The sequence below is a fragment of the Polypterus senegalus genome, chromosome 18 (genome assembly GCF_016835505.1).
Source record: "Polypterus senegalus isolate Bchr_013 chromosome 18, ASM1683550v1, whole genome shotgun sequence".
In the NCBI taxonomy this organism is placed as follows: domain Eukaryota; kingdom Metazoa; phylum Chordata; class Cladistia; order Polypteriformes; family Polypteridae; genus Polypterus; species Polypterus senegalus.
Genome location: NC_053171.1, coordinates 48281347 through 48303898, shown reverse-complemented (window position 1 = coordinate 48303898; position 22552 = coordinate 48281347). Strand labels below are relative to the sequence as shown.

The window sequence follows — 22552 nt, the reverse complement described above, 5'->3', positions numbered from 1 at the left end:
TATAGATGCCTGGGAGTCTGATAAAGGGTTTACAAAGATCAAAGATCAAACAACTGGAAATTAACCATTCCATCATCTGGAAGTAGACAGGATTTCAAACACCTGCCAAATTGTCCAGGGCAGCCCACACCAGCAAGTTCTGCCTGACAGCAGAACACAAGATGCTGAAAGAAGTCTCACAAGTACAAGTAGCTATTCCAGATGCTCATGTCAACATCCATGAGTCTACCATTACAAACAGACTGCACAAATCAGATCTACATGGGAGGTGTGCCAGGAGAATACCTTTGCTATCCAGAATAAATAAGAGTTATTTACCACAGTACCATAATTGGCAAAAACCAAAGACAGAATTTGACCAGAAGAATCTGATGCCAACTGTAAAGCCTGCCTCAGTACCTGGGCAGTTCAACATTACAGAAACCAGTATGAATTCTTTATTGTACCAGAGGGTACTTGAGGATAACGGGAGACTATTTGCAATAAGCTTGAAACTTAACTGAAAGTGGACCTTACAACATGACAATGACCCTAAAAACATACCAGTAAATCCACCAAGGAACGACATGGAGGAGTGGGATGGCAGAGACTGGTAGATAGTTACTGGAAATACCTACTTGAGAGGGCAACACCAGCTATTAGAGAGGAGTTACATTTCCCAAAGAAGAAAATGGCACCTCTGTTCATTATCTGTTGAATAAACTACTGCATAATTAAATTCTTTTTTTTCTTTAATCATCCTAAAATAAAGATACTGCTTATTTGAAGACCCAACATTAATATGTCCATATATTTAAATAAAATAAAAAAATAAGAAAAAGGATATGGAAAGGTTCATTCCAGTAGTTCCATGTAAATTTTACTTTAGCGATGCTACAGGAAATCACTCAATGGACAATTTTACAATATATATGACCATACTGTGCAATAATAAAGGATCAAGTACACTAACTTGTATAATATTTATTATGTACACAAATTAATGTAGAGAAGAGCAAAATGAGCAGGAAATTGAAGTGAACAACTTAAATATTTAACCTGAAACAAAACATCCATCCATCTGCCAACCCGCTGAATTCGAACACAGGATCACGGGGGGTCTGCTGGAGCCAATCCCAGCCAACACAGGGCACAAGGCAGGAACCAATCCCAGGCAGGCTGCCAACCCACTGCAGGACACACACAAACACACCAAGCACACACAAGGGCCAATTTAGAATCGCCAATCCACCTAACCTGCATGTCTACTTTTGGTCAAATGAAGTAACAAAGCTGCATAGACAGACAGATTTATACAAATGGTGGCCTAATGCCTCTGTGCAGATCAGCCTTTACAGATCTCGGTGTGGGCATGTTTGTGTTCACTTCTTTCTCTTCATCATCCAGCATGTACTAAGTTACAGCAAAGAAACTGTCAGCTATCTTCACCAATGAATTTCTTGATTGTGTGAGTGAATATGCCACAATCTGTGTACATATATATTAAAATAAATCATGCGTCTTAAAAACTACTTGTGCAAAAAATTTGCAAATCAAAAGGCTAAATGGGACCCGAGAATATCCCATTGACATTAAACGATTTCTACGGCAGTTAACATGACATAGGATCAAACTGTTTACTGGCCCAAAAACATTAGGTTTAGAGCCTCTAACAAGAAACACAATGTAACTTATTTGAAAAAGGACAGGTCAAAGTTTCAGAAGTAATCGTTGTGCAACAGGTGTCCACAGATTGACACACAGAGACAAACATACAAACACCATGCTAAAAATCAATTTTTCTCAAAGTGTTGAGCATCACAAAAATCAGAATCTGAACTAAATGCAATAGCAATTTTTTCACCCGATCACCAAACTTCAATTTACATGGATGTAAAAAGAAGGTATTTTATGGGATGTACTAACTTTTCATATGACCTGTATTTTCCTCAAGTTCCAGCATGCAAATGTGCTACATAGAAACCAAAGTGAACTCCAAGTGTGAATTCTCAACCTCTCTAAAGCTCACCCAATGCCACAGCCCAACCATCACGTTGTGCAATGACTGTTCAGGGAACAGGAGGCTCACTTTTCTTTAGTTACAAACGATGCTTGTTCAAGTCATCCTTAACCCAGGCAGCCCAGCACGATTAAAAGTATACCCTACTTTGACAAATTCCAACTCACCAAGTTTTTCCACCAGCCGCAACATCACTCCACCAATGTGTATTTCGCCTGTGACTCGCAGGGAGACATCTCTGTGCAGGTCAGTCACATACATCTTCAGTTCCCATGTGCCATCTGCATAACAGCCATCAGGCATTCGAATACCATCCAGCGCCATCCTAAGTGGGAGAGGCAGAAGTGTTATCAGCCAATTCGCCAAGATTTACTTGGGTGTGTGTAATATATATCAACAAAACAAAATCTACTCATAATAAGCAGTACGACTGAGATTTGCTTCATCTGCTCCAAAATGTAGCCAACAATAAGTAACAGTACATTGGGAGGGCAGACTTGGAGCTGCACATGCTGCTCCTGTCTCTAAACTACCAAAGGACTAAAAATCAAGCTACACTAAGGTGTGTACAAAAAAAAATGAGAGAGAGAGAGAGAGAGAGACGGGTGACAGAACGGCTTGAAGCTTTCACATCAACCATCTTCTGGCACAAATCCTTACTTTTAAATTCATGACTCTTTACCTGCAATCTCAAATTAAATCTTTCTGAATTTTTAAATGCCATAAAAATACGATTATCTATTAATACCATGGATTTCAGCGTTCAGGAGTTCTTTTAGATTCTATTAATTTAGTTAAATCATTTGTAACATATAAGCTAGAGATGTGAAAGCTATCAACCACAGCCAACTGCACCTCACTAGTCTAATTTGTCTTATTGTTTGCCAACTAATTAAGGGGTCTAATTCTTAGAGCAAGTTGATTAAAATTAATTCAAAAGAAGTTAATTATGAGCAAAAACAGGTCACTAATTACGAAAAAGGGTTAGAATGAAAACCTGCAGCCATTGGGGACCTCCAGGACCGGAGTTGGGGACCCCTGCTCTAGAGTGTTAAAAAAAAATGTAAGAAAAGACTAAAGCAAGTCGGGTCATTAATACTAGAATACTGGCTCTATATTGTGATGAAAACAGTGTTCTGACCCTTAGACTGTGAATCTGCTTTTTAACGGTTATATTAAACACATCAATCTGATGTCAAGCAATTGTTTTTAAAGGTGTCCTTACCCAAGCCATGCAAAAATGCAATTTCTCAAAAAACACTTACTGCCCTGCAATGCATTCACAACATTCTGGCTCACAAACATGAAACCTGGTGAAATGGATAAGTAAATTAAGAATAAAAAAGGTAAGTGAAGAAAAGTAGTAATTAAAAAAACAGGTTATCACGACTTCCCATAGAATCCATCTATGTTATTAATCATTTACTTTCTAGTTAGAGGCATGTTGGGTGGGAGTGATGCAAGTCTCTCTCACAAGTAATGGTCAAAAAATTTGAAACAAAGCTAGAATGAGACTGAGGTCTGTCTGCTCAAACACCCTAAAGCAGTCCAATTTAGAGTCAGAGAACATACTGATATGCAACACAGAACATGTGAACTTGCATAATAAACTGTGGCTTAAATGTGGACTGGCAACCTACCAACCAGAATACAAAATCCATTTAAATAATGGAGACACAAAAAGCACCTACTACGGAAGATGTGTAATTTGGTGGGGGTTCAGGGACTGAAACTGCCCACACACACACACACACACACATTCCCACAGGAACATCTGAGCAATTTTAGATGGGCTGGCGCTCTGTACAGGTGTGGTTCCTGCCTTACGTCCCATGATTGATGGGATAGGCTCCACTTGCCACGCGACCATGACCTGGATAAGTGGGTTAGGAAGATGGATGGATGAAACTGCCCATTCATAAGCTTCTTTCACAATATCAATGCACTGAACATTAGATGAGGACTAATCTGTGCTGGAGTCAACTCACTGGGGAATATGGGATGCAACAGGCCCGTGACAAAGTGCAGTATGGAGAAAGGTGGAGGAGCTCCCATGACACATTTATCTACCAATTAAAAAAAGACTTTTGTCGGTGACTTTGCGAGTGCCTGTTACAAATGAATCAATTGGTAGGTACTGCATCAAGACAACTTATCACAAACAATAACATTTCATATTCATGGGGGTTTTCTGCTCCTAACCCCTATCAATGTGAATGGGCAACTATATTTGGACACCTGTGCCCTAAACCAACTGCTTTCATAACAGACTCAATGTACATTTGGTTTCACAATCTATTACAAATATTTATGTAGATCAAAACCTGCGTTGAAAATAAGGCTACTGTACAAGAATGTCTGGAATGCTAGCAGGAGGAGGCTGTTGCAATGCTACAGTTGACAGTGCAGGACAACTCACGAAATACTAAATTAGCTACTAGCTTAAAAAAATACAGCATCCAAAAATGATTTTTTATATGTTAATTACCCCATGTACTTTGTAATGGTGGCCGAGGAAAACTTTTGATCTCATGTTTTCATGTAAAATTGAGAGAAAGAAATGTATGAAAGAAGGCATCGTCAATCATTGGTCAAGAGTCCAGCTTTCAATTCAAAAAGTCCTTCCCATGAGTATCTAGGTTTAGTGTTTGTCTGTGCGGATAATTCCAGAAGTAACAATAAATAAATAAATAACAACAGTTTACCAAATGAAAAGTATATGCTTTGCATGTTTTGAGCAAGCAACTACATAACAGATGATTATGCAACACAAGCTATGACAGATTTTTGTTTTTATTTTTTTCTATGGACCATTTTTCACTTTGTTTGTCAATGATCAACACCGGTCACCACTGACTACTGTTATGTCTAACATCTCCCTATGTTCTGCATGAAAACATGATTGAAACATTTTCTCAGCCAACATTACAAAGTACATGGTTTAAGTAACAACAAAAAAAAATAACATTTTTGAGTGGAGTATTCCTTCAGCCCTGTGAAGAAGTAGTTAAGTGTTTTAACTCAAAAGTAAGCAAGCAGTAGGGCAGTTCTTGAACCCTAATAAGGGTATATTACGTTTTCTCTGTATTAACTAGATTCTGATGGCCATACAGTGACAAGTCATTAGGCAGACTAGTGTCTTGATACAAGCCCACAAAAACAGAAAATGGAAGTACCTGGCCTGTGTAATGGACCTAAAATGCCACAATTTTCTGCTGTTGTACTCCTGCCACTAACCAGGAGAAAGGAAAAAAAAGAAATCAGCATGTAGGATCTTAAACCTAGCATCTATCATTGATTACTACATTATATTCAGCTAAGAGCACCATAACCTGTCAAATCAGCCACAATCCTGGTAACCCTTTGCATGCATTGATTAAATGCTGAATGCAACACCCTCCAGGAGGGACTTCTTCACTCTGACACAAGGTTGGCCTGATGCTTGTGCTGCCCATCATGATCCTTTCTTCTCGGTTATTTCAGAAGCATCACCCCTGACCACATACTGCTTGTCCTAAAACTTCGACTGCACTGTTCGCGGACTCGACAGCCATCGCCGCCTTATATGTACAAACCCTTCTTTACACGACAGAATGGAGCCCCGTCACTTCATCACAAGGCTGGTACTTTTTCGGTAGACACCACACATGTACAGGGATCTCCATACATTGATTCATTCAGTCCTTTCGTATATCCAAGAGGATAGTCCGTTCACGAGTACTGATAAAAGAGGAAGGGGGGAAAAAAAAAATAAGCCAACACGAATGTCTCGATCAGTTATGAAGGAAGCCGACACGGAAACGAGGAGAGCGAGTAAACCCCTCAGGGTCAGAGGGGGCCGGACACACCCACTTCTCGTACAGGATACGAAACGCCGTTCAACACCATTCCAGCCGCGTCAGAATATTGGGAGTGCAAATCTGTGTGGGCCGAATGGTTAGTCTCCTCTGGTCAACAACAAATCTGTTTAATCTGGGGGTTAACTCCATTTGTAGTTTTAAAAAAAAGTTACTAAGTCTAATATAACGGTTCATTTTAGGAAACCGTTCCAGAAAAAAAAAAAAAAACAGCTCGTACAGGTCGTCTCTGCTGTAAATGTAAAAGAACCCACCAGATATGTACCGTTCAGTAGAGCTGCGCATCGGCGGTCGTTATTAATTCATTTCCCTTCGACTAATTCACCGTCCCCGGCTTCGACTACGCCCCAGTTATCTGCCCACACGGGCGTATCGTACTGAAAAGAAAAACTGCGTCGGCGCCCTGCTCATTAAAACCATCTGCAGCATCAAGGCAGAGTGCATATAGGATAGAAGAAAAGGCGCAGAGGTGGTCATCTTTGATCAGATAAACCACTTCGTTTAATTAGCCCCACCACGGCAAGCCCCTTTTCTATTCTAACGAATTCACAATCACCCAACAAAGTTACATTAAATTTTGCTTTTGAAATAGCGGACTGGCACCTAACCCTTATTCAGTAAAAATTAAAAAATACACATCAGTAAAACAGTTTGACCGAAAAACTTGACAATCGCAGGCAATACGAGAGTAAAGAAAAGAGGGGGCGACAATTTGTATCCGTTCCCCACCCAAAAGCACGACCCGCAATTCCGAGCCTTTAAGTAAGGCGACGTGAAAACTTCAATCTGCCCCGCCAATAATAAAGGATGAATACGGTAAAATAAAACACGAGACACAACAAGCGCCTAGTTAAAGGTTTCCGAAGCACACAACGCTTCTAGCATTAAACGAAGTCGTTAATGATCAACCGAGCGCGCAGCACATGTTGCAGGGCTATCCCGACAGTGCCGCGATGAACTCTGAGAGGTAGGTAGTCAGGCGAGGCGGCCGGCCGCAGCACTGGACACGCAGGCGGGGTCACGCGCACTCTAGCTCCTTGTCTACCGCGCCGACTGTCAGCCGCCTTCCCCTGAGCCGCAGTCAAATCCCTGTTCACCTGCGAAACGTAACGGGACCGTCCCCCTGAGAAATAAAGTTGCGCGTTAAGCGAAAGCGTCCTGCAGTAGAATGCAAGTTGCGCACGTAAAAAGAGTTTTCGAAAAATGGAGGCTTCAAAACTACTAAAACACATTTCACTCTTTAAAAAAATCGAAAAGAACTTTTCTAAATATTCAATGAACCCAAGCTAACGACTCACCTTCACGACGGGATAAAGACAATCCCTCCAACACAAGACACGTCCACGTCCTTCAAAGTTTGTCTTTGGCTTTCTGGATTTTCCTTTTTTTTTTTCTTACTTTTAGTGCGTTGGATTTTTTCCTTCTTTCCCTCAAAGTAATACTCACGACCCGAATCCCAGGAAAGTCCCCCAAGTGTTTCCTCTGTTTTGATAATGGAGTCCTTGTGGCGTTTGGCTCGCTGGCTGCCTTTCACTCGCTCGTGTGCGCGCGCGCGCTCTCTCTCTCTCTCTTTACGTTACTCCTCCCATCCCATTTTTTTCCTCCTCCTCATGGACACTGGAGTTGGTCCGCTTTGAAGCATTTTTCCTATTTTTATTTTGAACACTTCCACCGAGGTGACGGGTATGTTTAGTTTTAGATATTTAAAAAAAGAAAAAATGTCTTAAACTTGAGAGCGCTCTTTCTCCCCTTAGTGTCGCCAGAGTGGATTGGGCTGGGGCCGCTGCCTTTTAAGGCAGTGGATGCGTGGTAACCGCGGGACACAGTGACACTTTGTATTCGTCGCCGGCAAACAATCAGCTGCTTGTGAAGGGCGCCAAGCGCTGCCATTAAAAATCAGCCACACACACACGCAGGCGCGTGTACGCGTCCTGTGTCACTTGGGTAAAGCCAAATGCCGTCCAGCCGCCCGGCACTTAATAATTTTATATGATATGCAAATATATGCCACTAGAATTCTGGGAAGCTCTTCGCGGGTGGAGGGGGCGCTCCTGCTGTTCCACTAAGAGTTACCCCCTCCCGCTCCCCCGCAGTGCGTGTGTGGAGCAGATGTGCAACAGCAGCTGCTTTATCCCGAACTTTCTCCCGTTTTCACTTTTAAGAGTCCCGTCCAGGCGTCTGGCTATTTAAGGCGATGTTCAACACAGGCAGTGCTGTGTTACTAATGACAGCTGATGAACTACCTTACACTTGACTCTTGTACTTAAAAGTAAACAGGAAAAATGAAATGTTTTTAGGTGTCGTCTTTTACTTTGCTTTAGTGTTGCACATTTCTATACAGTAAGCTTTTGTATCATTACACAGTTTGAGAATGTCCTAAATAAGTGTTCCTTCAAAACGTGACTATAACAACTCTGTGATGGCCAGTGTTATTTTCTACACTGCGGTGTGCTGGGCTGGTAACAACTCTTCAACAGAGGCCCGCCGAATCAACAAGCTATTTAAAAGGGCAGGCTCAGTTATGGGACACACTCTGAGCCCCCAGGAGGTAGAAGCAAAAGAGAGAATTAAAATAAAACTGAGTGCCATTATGAACAATGCTGCACATCCTCCCTCTGACACACTAACACTGAGGACTTTCAGCCAACAAACCATTCAGCAGAAGTGTGTGAAGAAACACGACTGGGGCTCCTTTATACCAACAGCATTATGTCTGTATAATGCCTCACCAGGACTGGGACAGCCAAGTCAGAACTTTTCTTTCTATTTTAATTACTTTGACGTATACGTAGTATAGGGAAAGTACTGTAATCATCCAAAGATTTGATGTAGACATTTTGATGAATCTCGACATTTTAGACCTCCCCGAGTCCAAAAATCCCATTTATGGAATTATGTCTGTGTGTATTTGTATGTAAACATGATAACTTGAGTACGCTTTCACTTAGGTCAACCAAATTTTGCATACAAGTATTAGGTAGAAAACGTAGATTTCTATCAACTTTTGGGCTATTTTTGCCAACAGAGGTAGTACTTTACCTTTTATTCATTAAGCTACAGAGTCCGATTTATTCAAGTTAACTTTTACAATAATTGTTCAATATATTAGTGATTTGATCTTTTGTTGATGGTTCTTTAATGTACATATTATAAAAATAGAATCATTGTCTTGCGGTTTACTCCTGAAATATCCATCCCCATATCGGAGTATATGAGAAAATTTAAGGGAGACCACTCCTGATTTTTTTCTTCCTTTTTAGTCATTCTGGTGTCTGTTTAGACCATATATACCAGACTATTCAAAATGAAAGAGCAGATTTCAAAATGTATTTCAAACAAACTATGTAAGACAGAAACACATTCTAAACATCACTGGATAGAGGAAAGTTCAAAGTTTAAAAGCCCACCTAAAAGTACCAGTGAATGCCACCGAGCACTGTTTCTTGTTTATAGTACAATGGTGACAACACCACAAGAGAAATGATTTTGAGTGCTGCAGTTTGCAAAGTGTGAGTCCATTGTTCAAGGTGGACAACAAGATCTTGCTCATCGTCTATGGCCTCCCAGGTCTCCAGACCTTAAACCCTGCAAGTTTTATCTATGGGGGTACATTAAAGAAACAGTGTTTGTTCCACCTGTGCCTGCTAATCTTCAAGATTTGTGACATCAAATTGAAGAAGCTGTGAATTCAGTAACTAGGGACCAGTTGACTCGTGTGTCGTGTCACAAGAAATGGTCTACCATTTTGACGTTTGTCGCACTACATATGGTGCTCATGTTGAGTGCATGCAACCTCAAGGACCATAGGACCAAACTTTGAACTTTCCTCTGTCCAATGATGTGTGGAATGTGTTACTGTCTTATACAGTTTGTTTCAAATAAATGTTTGAAATCTTCTAGGTAATAGACACATTTACTTCAATGGTCGCACTCTCTTTCGCCATAACCTTGTCAGCTATGTTAAAGGAATACGCCACCCAAAAAATTATATTTTTAATATGTTATTTGCCCCATGTGTTTTGTAATGATGACCCAGGAAAAAAATAAAATCTCATGGGTTTGTGGAGACCAAAGATAAAAAAGTTTTGATATAATACAAGCCAATGATGACCAACAATGGCAAATGATATGAAAAACATTGATGAAATTTTTTTTTGACACACAATCCAGTGTCATTTGCTCAGAACATATGCATTTTTTGCTAAAATATTGCTGCATAAAAGCTTCCTGAAATGGGAGACACAAGTGACACGGGACTGACTTTCTCTGCTGTTCTTTTTCCGGTTTTCAGTGGTGGCGATCTGCGCCACCACCACCCAATCAAAGCACCATGTTGTCCCTACATTGATGGATTAAAGGCCAGAAGTCCACGTGACCATCATCATAAAGTCCTTCCATGTGAAGCCTGACTACAGCGAGGACTGATTGAGGTCATTGATGTTAGGTAGAATGCCTAGAGGGGGCTAGGTGGTCTTGTGGCCTGGAACCCCTGCAGATTTTATTTTTTTTCTTCAGCCTTCTGGAGTTCTATTTTTTGTTTTTTCTGTCCTTCCTGGCCATCAGACCTTACTTTACTCTATGTTAATTAGTATTATTTTTTTTTTATATATACTGTATTTTGTCTTTTTTCTCTTTCTTCATCCTGTAAAGCACTTTGAGCTACATCATTTGTATGGAAATGTGCTATAGAAATAAATGTTATTGTTGTTGAAGAGAGGTCTCTTGACCATTGAATGAGGGGGAGATGTAGATGTTCATTTCAAAAAGTTAGTCCCATGTAGTGCTGGAAAAGGTTACACAGTTAGTTACATCACTCATTACTTACAGTACAATAAAGTAACTAAATATGTATAGTTACATACTATAAAATGCACTGCATTACAAACAGTGTGTTACTTTTCTTTCTCTTGTATGTAAAATGGCACATTTCACTGGCCACTGTTTTTGAATCTTAAGTCCATATGTGAACCTTCATGAAACAGACCAGCAGTCGAATTTGACAATTTTCTTGTATTTTATAAAAAAAAGTTTAGTTCTTTGTGTGCAATTAAGTTAATAAGATCCATTCTCTTCTTCCACCCCCAACGTAAGCCCCCGAAGATTTGCAGTATGAACACTGCCGCTTTGCCACCCATATTATTTAAAATTATCTACAGCAAATAATTTGATTAAAACTAATCTGACTCTTTATTTCTACAATTCTGTTACTGGATTGCACGCAGCAAACTCCTTCTGCTTGACTGTGCAGTTGAGGCCTGCAAAGGACTGACATACCAATCACAACATTCGCTTCTTGCCTTTTCCCCCATTTATACTGTGCTAATTTCTGGCTCTATGTGGCCCTAAACTGGACAGTTTAAATTTACCCCTCAGTACATTTAGGATTTAATATGTACAGTATACATATGTTGGTGTTGCTGGTGTTCCCAGAAGGAGGTGTTTCATCTCGCAGGGCACTCTGGATATCATCAACAGGAGTCGCAGTGTATGGCTTGATGGCAACTCTGGTCTGTACTGGGAACTGAGAAGGACAGCTGCGAGGGCTCTGAGGGCAGATGAGAAGGTGTTTGATAGAGGAATTTGTGAAAAGTGACACTCCATCTATGGTCTAGTGACCCATGTCCTGCTTACAGAGGAATCGAAGCATTATGCACATCTGAATCTGTTCCTCTGAGAGTCGCAGTCAAGGTGGATGATAGAACGGTCTTTACAGATGATGCTGCAGTTGTGACCTGCTAAGCAGACTTTGAGCAGGTGTTTAAAGCTGACCCTCTGGCTAGGACATTGGATCCAGGGTCCACAATCCTTGAGGCTGATCCTCAAATTAGTTGTAAACTACCCAGTCTCACTGAGATTGCGCAGGTGGTGAACCAGCTGAGGGTAGGGAAGGCTGCAGGGATCTGTGGTATCTTAGGTGAACTTCTCCAGGCTGGTGGTAAGGCTGTCCTCCTTGCATTGCAAGCAATCTTTGCTTCCATTTGGGAGACGGGCATCATCCCAACTGACTGGAAAAAAAGGATGTGTCTTCCTTATCTGGAAAGGGCGGGGTGATCACCTGGATTGTGAGAATTACACAGGTATAATACTGCTCGGTGCGGTCCTTGATAGGGTCATCCTCAATAGGATCAATAATCATTTGCTCACCTACCAGGGACTGGAGCAAGTCTCTTCGTTGAATCCTTGGGTACCACTGGTTTGACTTTGTGCTGAATGAGCAGTTGCTCATGGAGTCCCAAATGAGGCATATTACCTGTATTGTGAGGGAGTGTCAGTAACAGCATTACAGCCATGTGGCACGATTACCCAATGGAGATCCGGCTCGTAAGATCCTCATTGTTGAAGACCCAAGTGGCTGGACCAGGGCAAGGGGATGCCCACGTAACACCTGGCTGTGGCAGATAGATGGTCATTTCTGGAGGGTGGGACTGGACCATGAGTCTGTCTGGGGAGTTGCCAACCAGGATCCTGAGCTGTTTTGTCATGTGGTGGGTATGGCAACAAAAGGGGCAAGTAACCTATACAAAATATCATTTTTAGGTGGAGTATCCCTTTAAATTTGTCATCTGTTGACAATGTTGATGGATGACTTGATTGTCCTTCCTCTGTTTCAGTGGTATGGCCATTCTAGAACTTTTCAGTCCATTTGTAGATGCTTCAAGCACTGTGTGGAAGCAAAGCTTTTCCTCACTGAAGATCTGTGCTCCTAAAACACACCGGCATGCTACAGTCTGCATATAAAAAAGGGGAGCAACCGTGTTAAATATGGTAGAAAAGACTAATTTTGATCTGTGTCACAGCAACATACTCAAAAAAAAAATCCACATACAGGTGGTGGAACCGCTGTAATCGTGTGTAATAAAAGTTAAAATATTATTGTGGAAAGCTGATTGACCCTATTGCATCAATCAGTACAGAGCTCCAAAGTGCTAGTTGGGTATAAATCCTGATTAATGGCCTCCCTACAGTTAGACTGGAAAGGAGTAAAGGGAAGCTTTGAGTTAAAGTAAGGCATCAATATTTTGAGACTGGCAGCGAAACCAGATGTCTAAGAAATATTTCTGTCATCTTGTTTAGTTAATGCCTCAAAGAATTTGGGCTGTCCTGAAGATTAAAACGGGTTCTTCCCTGTACTGAATAAGTGTAGCTAAAAAGCAGCTGAGAGCTGAGTGGCATAAGAAAACAAAAATCCAGGCCACACAGTTCAATGAAGAGTCAATAAAAGGATCTGAGAATATACCATTATGTACCTTGATTTTCAGAAAGTGTGAATTTGGTACTCAGTATAAAATTACTTGTTAGATTGCATGTGGCTGTAGTTCAGAGAGTGGTGTTAAGATGGGTGTTTAATTTCTTTAAATACAGGAAAAACAGGTTCTGGAACAAGGTAGTAAAATTGCAGCAAACAAGTTGGTTGAATTTGCAGATGAAAAAAATGAATGCAAGGACGACAGAAGTTTCAAAGTAAGGTGTTTCAAGTAAGAATTTCGCTGAACTCTGTACAAGTGACAATAACACGACTAAGTCTATAAATAGGGGCTATCCTCACTAGATGTCCAGACCACCTCAACTAACCTCTCTCAACCTGGAGTACCAGAGACTCCAATCCATGGTTTTCACAGTTTGCTAGACTAGAGAAACTTCCTCTCAGCTTTTCACCGTTATCTCAATTTTTTCACTTAGTATACACAGTATGTTGCTATAGTCAAGGATGGGTATGAAGACTACAAACAGAAGGCATCATCAGAGGAGTGAAGTTGTGCTTCATATCCAACATGTGCCGAACTGTACTGCCTCAAGTGTGCTAAATGTTTGGCCACATCTCATGAGTAGCAATCCAGAGTTAATGTATAGAACTGCTTATCTCAGAATATCTCTTCTACCCTAATCTACAGAGACAAGGCTCCCTTTTCTAATCCTTCGATGATATTAATGTATTCCCTTCCTCTCTTAGAACTGCCTGCCATGGCTGACCTGCTCACCATTCTAGAACTGTCAAGTGCTTTGATAGCACCTCTTCAGCACCCCCAAGAGTTACTCTCAATAGCCCCATCAAACTTCTCCCACACTCTGGTCTTCATTTTAGCAACTACCAAAGATTCAGCCTTTTATCTTGCCAGTTGCTTCAGTCAAATCAGGAGACATGCTGGTAACATCCTATGGAGGGACTCTTATAAACCGGAAAGCTTTTTTCTGGCTGCCCAACAATAGTGTGGTATAGCAGGTCCGCGGCTATAACAAAATGGCCAGGTTTTAAATTCATAAAGCCATGCCACCCTCTGTGGACAAGATTGTATGACCGTGGTGAGTTAATGAGGTATCTGGGGCGAGTCGCACCTGCACATGCGGGTGCAATCGTTCTCAGTTGCTTCATTGGCTTCCTGTGGCGTGTGATTAAGGCGCTGCGTCCACGGAGACAGGTGTGTGTGTGTGTGTGTGTGTGTATATATATATATATATGTGGGCTGGCACAGAGGTATGGAAGAGAGATGAAGGATGTAAAAGAAAGAGGTTAAAGGACGCAAAAAGGCAGTCAGGGGAGATGATCCAGACTCCAGGAAGGAGAAGGTAGCATGAGCTGGGGCTCCGTGAGGAAGTGCAGGCAGAGGCGCTCTAGGGGCTGTTTTGCCCCACTGACTTAGTGAGTAGAGTGGGGCGAGCGAGAAATAATACCTCTCAATGGATCTGAGGAGTGACTGAGGGAGCGCGAAGGATGATGGGTGATGTGCCGACCTCGGACAGAGTCTGGCTACACCGTGTGGCGGCAGCCAAGACGGGGGTCGGCAGAAAGGAGTTCGTGCTGCAGAGGTCCCGCCAGCAATGCCTGTGATGGGTGAGCCGGGAAGACAAAGGGTGGTGGGCTGCGATCGGGTGAAGAGACTGCATTTTAACCACTATTTTATCTGATTTATTTATTGATTTTATCTCCATGTTTCACTGATTTTATGGATATTTTTTTTTTTTTTTAAGTACAGTCGACCTTTGACATATGACTGGCCTGACATGCGAACAACTTGATTTACGACCAAAATTTTTGTTTTGATTTACGACCAACGTCTTGCGTTACGACCTGAATGCGGTCACGTGTATCCGCTTGTGCGATTGTAAACAAACAGCCGAGAGCATTCGTAAGCGTCAGTCAGAGCCCAGATACATGTGTTTGTGGACGTAATTTTGGTCAGTGCAGTGATTTATCTATATATATAATTCACTAAGACCATGGCAAGCAAGACACATAATTGCTAAGGAAGGAAGAGAAGGTAATGAAAGTAAAGAAAGCGATTGTTAAGGGATGTTAGCTAGCGGGCTGGCGCGGCACATGATGATGTCATCAGGCTGAGTCAGCACTGGCTTGCTTTGAAGTGTATTATTACAGCAGTTCACGAAACGACCAGCTTTGAACTGAGTGCTCGACTACTGTCATTATTAACTTGAGAAACAGCGATCACAATCGAAACGAAAAAGGAAATTGTGCGGAAATATGAGAGTGGTGTTCGTGTAACCGATCTTGCTAATACGTACAGCATGTCGAAATCCACCATCTCGACAATTTTACAAAGAAAAGATTTGCATAAGGAGGCTCCTTCTAAACAATAACCACCTTCCGTTTCAGTCTCCTCCTCCTTCCTTCCTGCAGCCCAAAGATGTCAAATTAAATGGTGAGTACAGTGTGAAATTGTTGTTTCTGGTAGGCTAGGCACTTTTTATAACTTTATGGTTAGTACATTAGAAAAATTATTGGTGTTTTGGTAAATTATCCACAACAACCCTTTTTTATTATGAAAAGGTTAAGTAAGTGTTGCTGTGGGAGGTTTGGATCGCATTATGGGTATTTCCAATATTTCTTATGGAAAAAAAGTCTTGACTTACAACCAACTTGAGTTACAACCAGTCCTCGCGAACGACTTGAGTTCGTAAGTCAAGGGTTCACTGTACTTTGCACTGTGGACGCTTTTCGTTTTGTTTTTGACTATTTAATAAAGGCACATGAGAACTTTCCATCATCCTCTGACTCCATCTGAGATTTGTCCTCATTTGTCAGCTCATCTCGGTCATAACTATCGACAGTGTTGGTTCAGCAGACTCCCATGTGGGAAGAGGGTGTCTGTAGGGGACCAGCCTCATCACAAATAGGTCTGAGGCATTGCTGCTAGGCCAGTGGACTGGTGGTTTATCCACAAATTCTTGCAACTGATTCTACTACTGAGGCCTTAAACAGAGTCCATTCAGACTCCATCCTCATGATCTCCCATTATGGAGGAAAATCTCCTTCAGAGGTAAGAGGTTAACTCATCCTGAACAGGTGTGGCTGCCAAGTGAGCTCAGAGCACCTGACTACACCTACAGCTGGCCATCTGAACCAACACAGTACCAGGTGGTGATTAGTTTATGACTCGTACAGTGTGGATGCATGATTGCAAGTCAATCACTGATCTGTGGCCCAAGTTACCAGGTACAACCCAACAAACCAGGATAGATATACACTAACCATTCGTCAGTTGGATTCAGATTAGGCAGGCCATTCTTTCAAGTGAAACTCCTTCCCAAAGTGTCAGTTAAATCTTCCCAGTTAGATAACAAAGTCAACAGGCAGTTGGTTTTGAGCACTGAATCCAGTCTCTCTAAAATGGCTGAATATTCTAAAAAGTTGTTTTGGGCTTACATGCAAACAATAAAGTATTCCTCCCCGCAACTTGATGTTGCCTTGGTACACCATTAATACTCCAACTGCATGGCACCCAGCTGGTGGCGAATTATATCCTCTCACACACACACACACACACACAAACCTGGGGCCTCTCTGGTGGGTAAAGACCAATGTAGGAGACCAAGCATGCTTAATCAAGAAACCCTGAAGGTCCCAGACCATTGATGTGTGTCCAGTTGTATTCGGGTAATGTCTATAAAACTCTCACACACATTCTGGCTCCTACTGCTCTAAAGAAATCATGTTGTGCATTCTAGTGGTCAGAATTCCCATTTCATAATAATAATACATTTTATTTATTTGTGGGCGCCTTTCTAAACACTCAAGGACACCAAACAATAAATGAAACACACATTATAAACAAAACTAAAATACAAAATTAAAATCAGACAGAGCAATTGTGATCAAAGAGAAAAAGCAGTCTTAAACAAATGACTTTTAAGTTTAGATTTGAAAAGTGAGAATGAATCAATGTTTCTAAGCTCAGATGGTTGTGAGTTTCAGAGCTGGGGAGCAGAAAAACTGAATATGCTCTGCTCCCCATAGTGGTAAGACGGACGAAGGGGACAGTCAAGTGGATGGAGGAAGAGGATCTAAGGATCTAAATTCCACAATTGACTCTGTCAGAGTCTGACCTGTACACCTCCTATCATCAAATAGTGGCTTTGTGATCTTATTGAGTTGAGGTCAGCTAGGCTAAGTAAGCCACAAGAATCAGTGCCGCTACACCTGGCACCAGGAGTGTGTTCTGGAGTCCCAAGAGCCATCACAGAATCATACCTTGGGACGGTGGCCCCTACATATAAACCAATTTGTTGAAAGTAACTACACCAAGAGTATGAGGCTCTCAACAACATATGGTAGCTCAAACAATCATAGAAGCACAAGGTTGTAGGAGGGGTGGTGGTCTAGGACACAGATGTCAAACTCGGATCCTGGAAGGCCATCGTGGCTACAGATTTTGTTCCAACCATTTCCTTAATAACAACCAATTAGTGGTGCTAATGGTACATCATTCTTTCTTTTTTAATTCAGAAACCTTAGCTGTTTCTGGCGGCCAAACAATAATGAAATGCAAAGTGAGTCAGCAGATGAGCAGCAGACATACAGGTAATTTCATTTGAACATATGCATTCATCATACAATGTCTGTTAGAGAAAAATATTTGAAAAGAAAAAAAAAACAACATCTGAGAAATAGTGATCAATTCTGAGTCACAGGACATGTTGACGGTACTCTCAGGAAAAAGAAAATGAACAATTTTGGAATTGTTTGGTGTGCATAATAATAATAATAAGTACTTTTATATAGTGCTTTTTCTCCCTCCACGTAAAATGCATTACATAGAGAGTGAGGAGCCACTTCAACCACCACCAATGTTTGGTGTCCACCTGGATGATAAGATGGCAGCCATTCTGCACCAGTATGCTCACCAAACATTAGCTATAAGATGATGAAGGGGTAAGAAAGAATAGTCAGTTAAAGACAGGAGATGATTAAGGGGGAACATGACCAGCCTGTGGCTAGCAATTTGGCCAGGACATTGAAAATCACCCTAAACTCTTCAAAAAATGCCCAAAGATTTACTGACCACAAAGACTCAGGACCTCAGTTTTACATTTAATCTGAACGATGGCTCCAAATTTCACAGCACAGTGTCACACCTGAAGAAGGCACCTAAGCTGCCTCGTAAGCTTGCATGTTGTAATCTGTTCAGTTAGCCAATAAAAGGTGACATTTTGCTTGACTTCTCAAGGCAATGAATGAAAAGTGTTCATTAGTAGCAAGAGTTGGCTTCTTAAGAAATTAGCTGCATTAAAAATGGTGGCCCTCCAGGAATGTGTTTGAAACCTATTGAGGTAGCTGGAGTGGTATACGGCCAGCCATTCATCCCAGCCATTACCCCCAGGCCGCCAAATGGAGCTCTCCCTGTGGCATAGAGGTGCCCCGAATTCCAGCAGGGCATCATGGACATTGGAGTGTTTAGTCACAGCCCTGCTGGATACCATGGGGAACGCCAGAGGACGCTGCAGGGAGATCCAAAGACTATTTGCCATACAGCCCGGAAGTACGTCCCAGTCACGTAAACAGAGGAAATGACGTACTTCCAGGTTGAAGAAAAAGAGTTTTTATCTGAACCGTAAATGTTACCAGTCACATGGACAGAGAGAGAGAGAAACACTTCCGGGTCAAGGACTATAAAGGACTCTGGGAAATCCCAGACGGGTTGAGTTGAGTCGGGTGGCAGGGTGACGACGCGTCTGGGAGAGTGGAAGATTGTTTATTGTATTGTGGATTTGTTATTATTTATGAATATAGTGGAGTGGACGGTGCTTTGTGCACTGTATAGTCCAAATAAAAATAATTATTGGACTTTTATCTGGTGTCTGGCGTCTGATCTGAGGGTTCAAGGGGACGACAGCGCCCCCTATCTGTCACACTGGTCACCTGTTGGCTCTTTATAGTATGGAAAAAAAGAAACAAATAAGGGGTCTGAATCTTAAAAGCAATTTAAGTAACACTAAGGCAATCGAGGATGGTCCTTTAACAGCAATAATCATCTACTAACTGAGAAAGAGGCTGGAACGAAACTGCAGCCACTGTGGCTCACCAGGATCCAGGCTTGACACCCCTGCTCTACAAGATACGTCAGGACTATGTTTACTAGAAGCATTTTCTCTGCTCTTTGCTCTTGTCTTGTGTCCAGTGACCCAGAGACAGACTCCAACCCTGGCTTGGATTTTTCAGATATGAAAATGATCGACTAACCTTCTCCACTCGCAAAGCACAGAAACACAGGTGACATTTTGAAAACTGACAACTTCACCAGACATAATATGGGTTAATTCTTTTTTTAATGTTTTACCATCCACTTATCTTATAAACCTTTGACTTTATACCATGACTGCTTTGATAAACGTGTCAATTAGCTTATACACAAAGGAGAAGTCGGTATGTGTGCTTGTAAAGAATTTGCAATGATAAGCAGCAATAATTCAACTATTAATTAGCATATACTGTAGGTATGTCCTCTTCTAGCTTTATATGGAGACACCGTCATTTTACAGTGGGAAACAGAGTTTGAGCAACATTAAATAGCCCTGTGTTTCAGCCAAATCTAAAGAACTTCTCACATTTGCTCACCCCGTACGAGGGAACCTGAATGACAATACATTTTTAAAAAGTGGACGTGCTACTCAAGGAACAGGAGTACACTGCACACGCGCCAAACATAACATTTATACCACCTGTCACAAATAAAGCTGAGTTGCATTTTCAAATTTATATTATAAGTTTATGGAAGGTTCTCATTCAACACGTCTGTGATGGTCTTCCAGCATATGTGCTGCCAGTAATATACCGTAAACAGAATGGGTTACTGGTTCAAACTTTGCATGGCATGGTGGTGCAGCACCTCCCAAACACCGGGCACATTGGTTCAAATTCTGCTTGGCTCACTTCTTGTGTGGAGTTTGCATGTTCTGTATATGTCCACATAGGGTTTGCAGGGTCCTTCTATGTCCAAGTCACACAGGATTACTTGGTGATTCTACATCTTGGAATAAGTGAATGAACGAACGAATGACTTTGGCCTTTGTAACTGGAACCTCTGTTCAGATTGCTGTACTCCAATTTAGAAGTTAATGGGCCGGGGATTAGACATGGAGCATTCAAGAGGGACTATCCCAGCAATTTTGTTAACATTATGGACTTTGTCAGGCTGGTGGTTAAGCAGCTTTCTAATTGATTAAGCTGCCCAAGCTAGAGAGCAAATATCGCTTGGCCATGTTGGACCAGTCACAGCTTAACATGTCATTAACAGTGAAAACGTCACCATTACAACTGCTGCTAATTTTGCATGTGCTGTCAAGTGAAGAGAGCCATTTTTACTCATTTACAAGGTTTTTTTTATTAAATAACGAGACTGATTAAATAACTCACCTTTATATTTATTACAAATTTTATGCTTGTCCCCTTCAATACACTTCCCATTTGCACTATACATTGCTGCAGTCTTGTTTTCCACTGGTTGAAGGCATGGAGCAAATCAGTTTCTGTCAGCTGTTTAAACACATCCGCCATTTTCTTTTTTACAGCATCAACTGACTCAAAACGTATCCCTTTTCAGCACTGATTTAACTTTTGGGAAAACATAAAAGTCGCACGGTGTTAAATCAGGCGAATATGGAGGATGTTCAAGCGTAGTAATGTGCTTGTCCGTTAAAAGCTGCTTTATAGAAAGTGCTGTGTGAGCAGGCGCATTGTGCTGGTGAAGAATGAAACCATTTTCCCACAGTCGTGGCCATTTACTGTATTTCTGACTTTTTTTCTCAGCTTTATCAAAACTTCCTTATAATAATCCTGATTAACTGTTGTGCCTTCTGGAACCAATTCTTCAAAAATTACACCTTTGATATCGAAAAACACAATGAGCATGGCTTTGAATTTTAACTTGCTTTGACGAGCTTCTTTCATTCTTGGTCCAGGGCGTTCATCATCTTCGACATTCTCACGTCCCTCGCTGAATCTTTTGTGCCATTCAAACACACGTGCACGAGACAGGCAGTCATTCCCATAAGCTGTAGTAAGCATTTGAAAACATTCTGTTGGTGTTTTGTGCAATCTTACTAAAAATTTCAAATTGACACATTGTTCAACTTTTAAAATTTGCATTTTTTCGGCACACTACAGAAAACACAACCAAACTAAATGGCGACTCACAATCAACTGAACATCATAGAGTGTTGCTGCTTGTCATGCTGGTTCGGACATGTTCAAGGTCACCACGCATGCACTTATAACTGGTTCTGACTGCTTTATTTACTAGGTGGAATCACAGTCTCATTATTTAATAGACATACCTTGTATATAAAATTATTTAACATATTTATGACCCCCTGATAAGAGCTGTTCGGTCTCTGTACAACCGCTGTCAGAGCTTGGTCCGCATTGCCGGCAGTAAGACGAACCCATTTCCAGTGAGAGTTGGACTCCGCCAGGGCTGCCCTTTGTCACCGATTCTGTTCATAACTTTTATGGACAGAATTTCTAGGCACAGCCACGGCATTGAGGGGGTCCGGTTTGGTGGACTCAGGATTGGGTTACTGCTTTTTGCAGATAATGTTGTCCTGTTGCTTCATCAGGTAGTGATCTTCAGTTCGCAGCTGAGTGTGAAGCAGCTGGGATGAGAATCAGCACCTCCAAATCCGAGACCATAGTCCTCAGCCGGAAAAGGGTGGAGTGCCCTCTCAGGGTTGGGAGTGAGATCCTGCCCCAAGTGGAGGAGTTCAAGTATCCCAGGTCTTGTTTACGAGTGAGGGAAGAATGGAGCGTGAGATCGATAGGTGGATCGGTGCGGCGTCTGCAGTGATGCGGGCACTGCATTGGTCTGTTGTGGTGAAAAGGGAGCTGTGCCGTAAGGCAAAGCTCTCAATTTACTAGTCGATCTACATTCCTACCCTCACCTATGGTCATGAGCTATGGGTAGTGACCAAAAGAACGAGATCGCGAATACAAGCGGCTGAAATGAGTTTCCTCCACAGGGTGTCTGGGCTTTCCCTTAAAGATAGGGTGAGAAGCTCAGTCATCCATGAGGGGCTCAGAGTAGAGCTGCTGCTCCTCCGAGTCAGATGAGGTGGCTCGGGCATCTGATCAGGATGCCTCCTGGACGCCTCCTTTGTGAGGTGTTCCGAGCACATCCAACTGGGAGAAGGCCCCGTGGAAGACCTAGGACACACTGGAAGGACTATGTCTCCCGGCTGGCCTGGGAACGCTTTGGGATTCTCCTGGAAGAGCTAGAAAAAGTGGCTGGGGAGAGGGAAGTCTGAACCTCTCTGCTGAAGCTGCTGTCCCCGCGACCTGACCTCGGATAAGTGGAAGAGGATGGATAGATGGATGGATTAACAGACAGTATTTATGTAATTTGGGGACCATCAAAACTCAATGATGTGTTTGGAAATGCTAGTTTAAATCTATACTAATAAAAGGCAA

General features: G+C 41.9%; 1 protein-coding gene across 4 annotated transcripts in view; it reads right to left on the bottom strand.

Annotated features, from left to right (window-relative positions):
- The window catches only part of fermt2 (fermitin family member 2), a 117941-nt gene extending 110193 nt beyond the window's left edge, over positions 1-7748 (bottom strand). For 2 of the 4 annotated variants that reach the window (XM_039741593.1, XM_039741594.1), the window contains exons 1-2: positions 7155-7747; positions 2167-2324 (exon numbers count right to left, since the gene is read on the bottom strand). In XM_039741593.1, the coding sequence (XP_039597527.1) occupies positions 2167-2323 (157 nt within the window). In that variant the 5' untranslated portion in view covers position 2324; positions 7155-7747. Of the gene's footprint in view, positions 1-2166; positions 2325-7154 lie in introns of all 4 variants that reach the window. The other 2 variants (XM_039741592.1, XM_039741595.1) reach the window with 2 other exon arrangements.
- Between the last annotated feature and the right edge of the window lie 14804 nt (positions 7749-22552).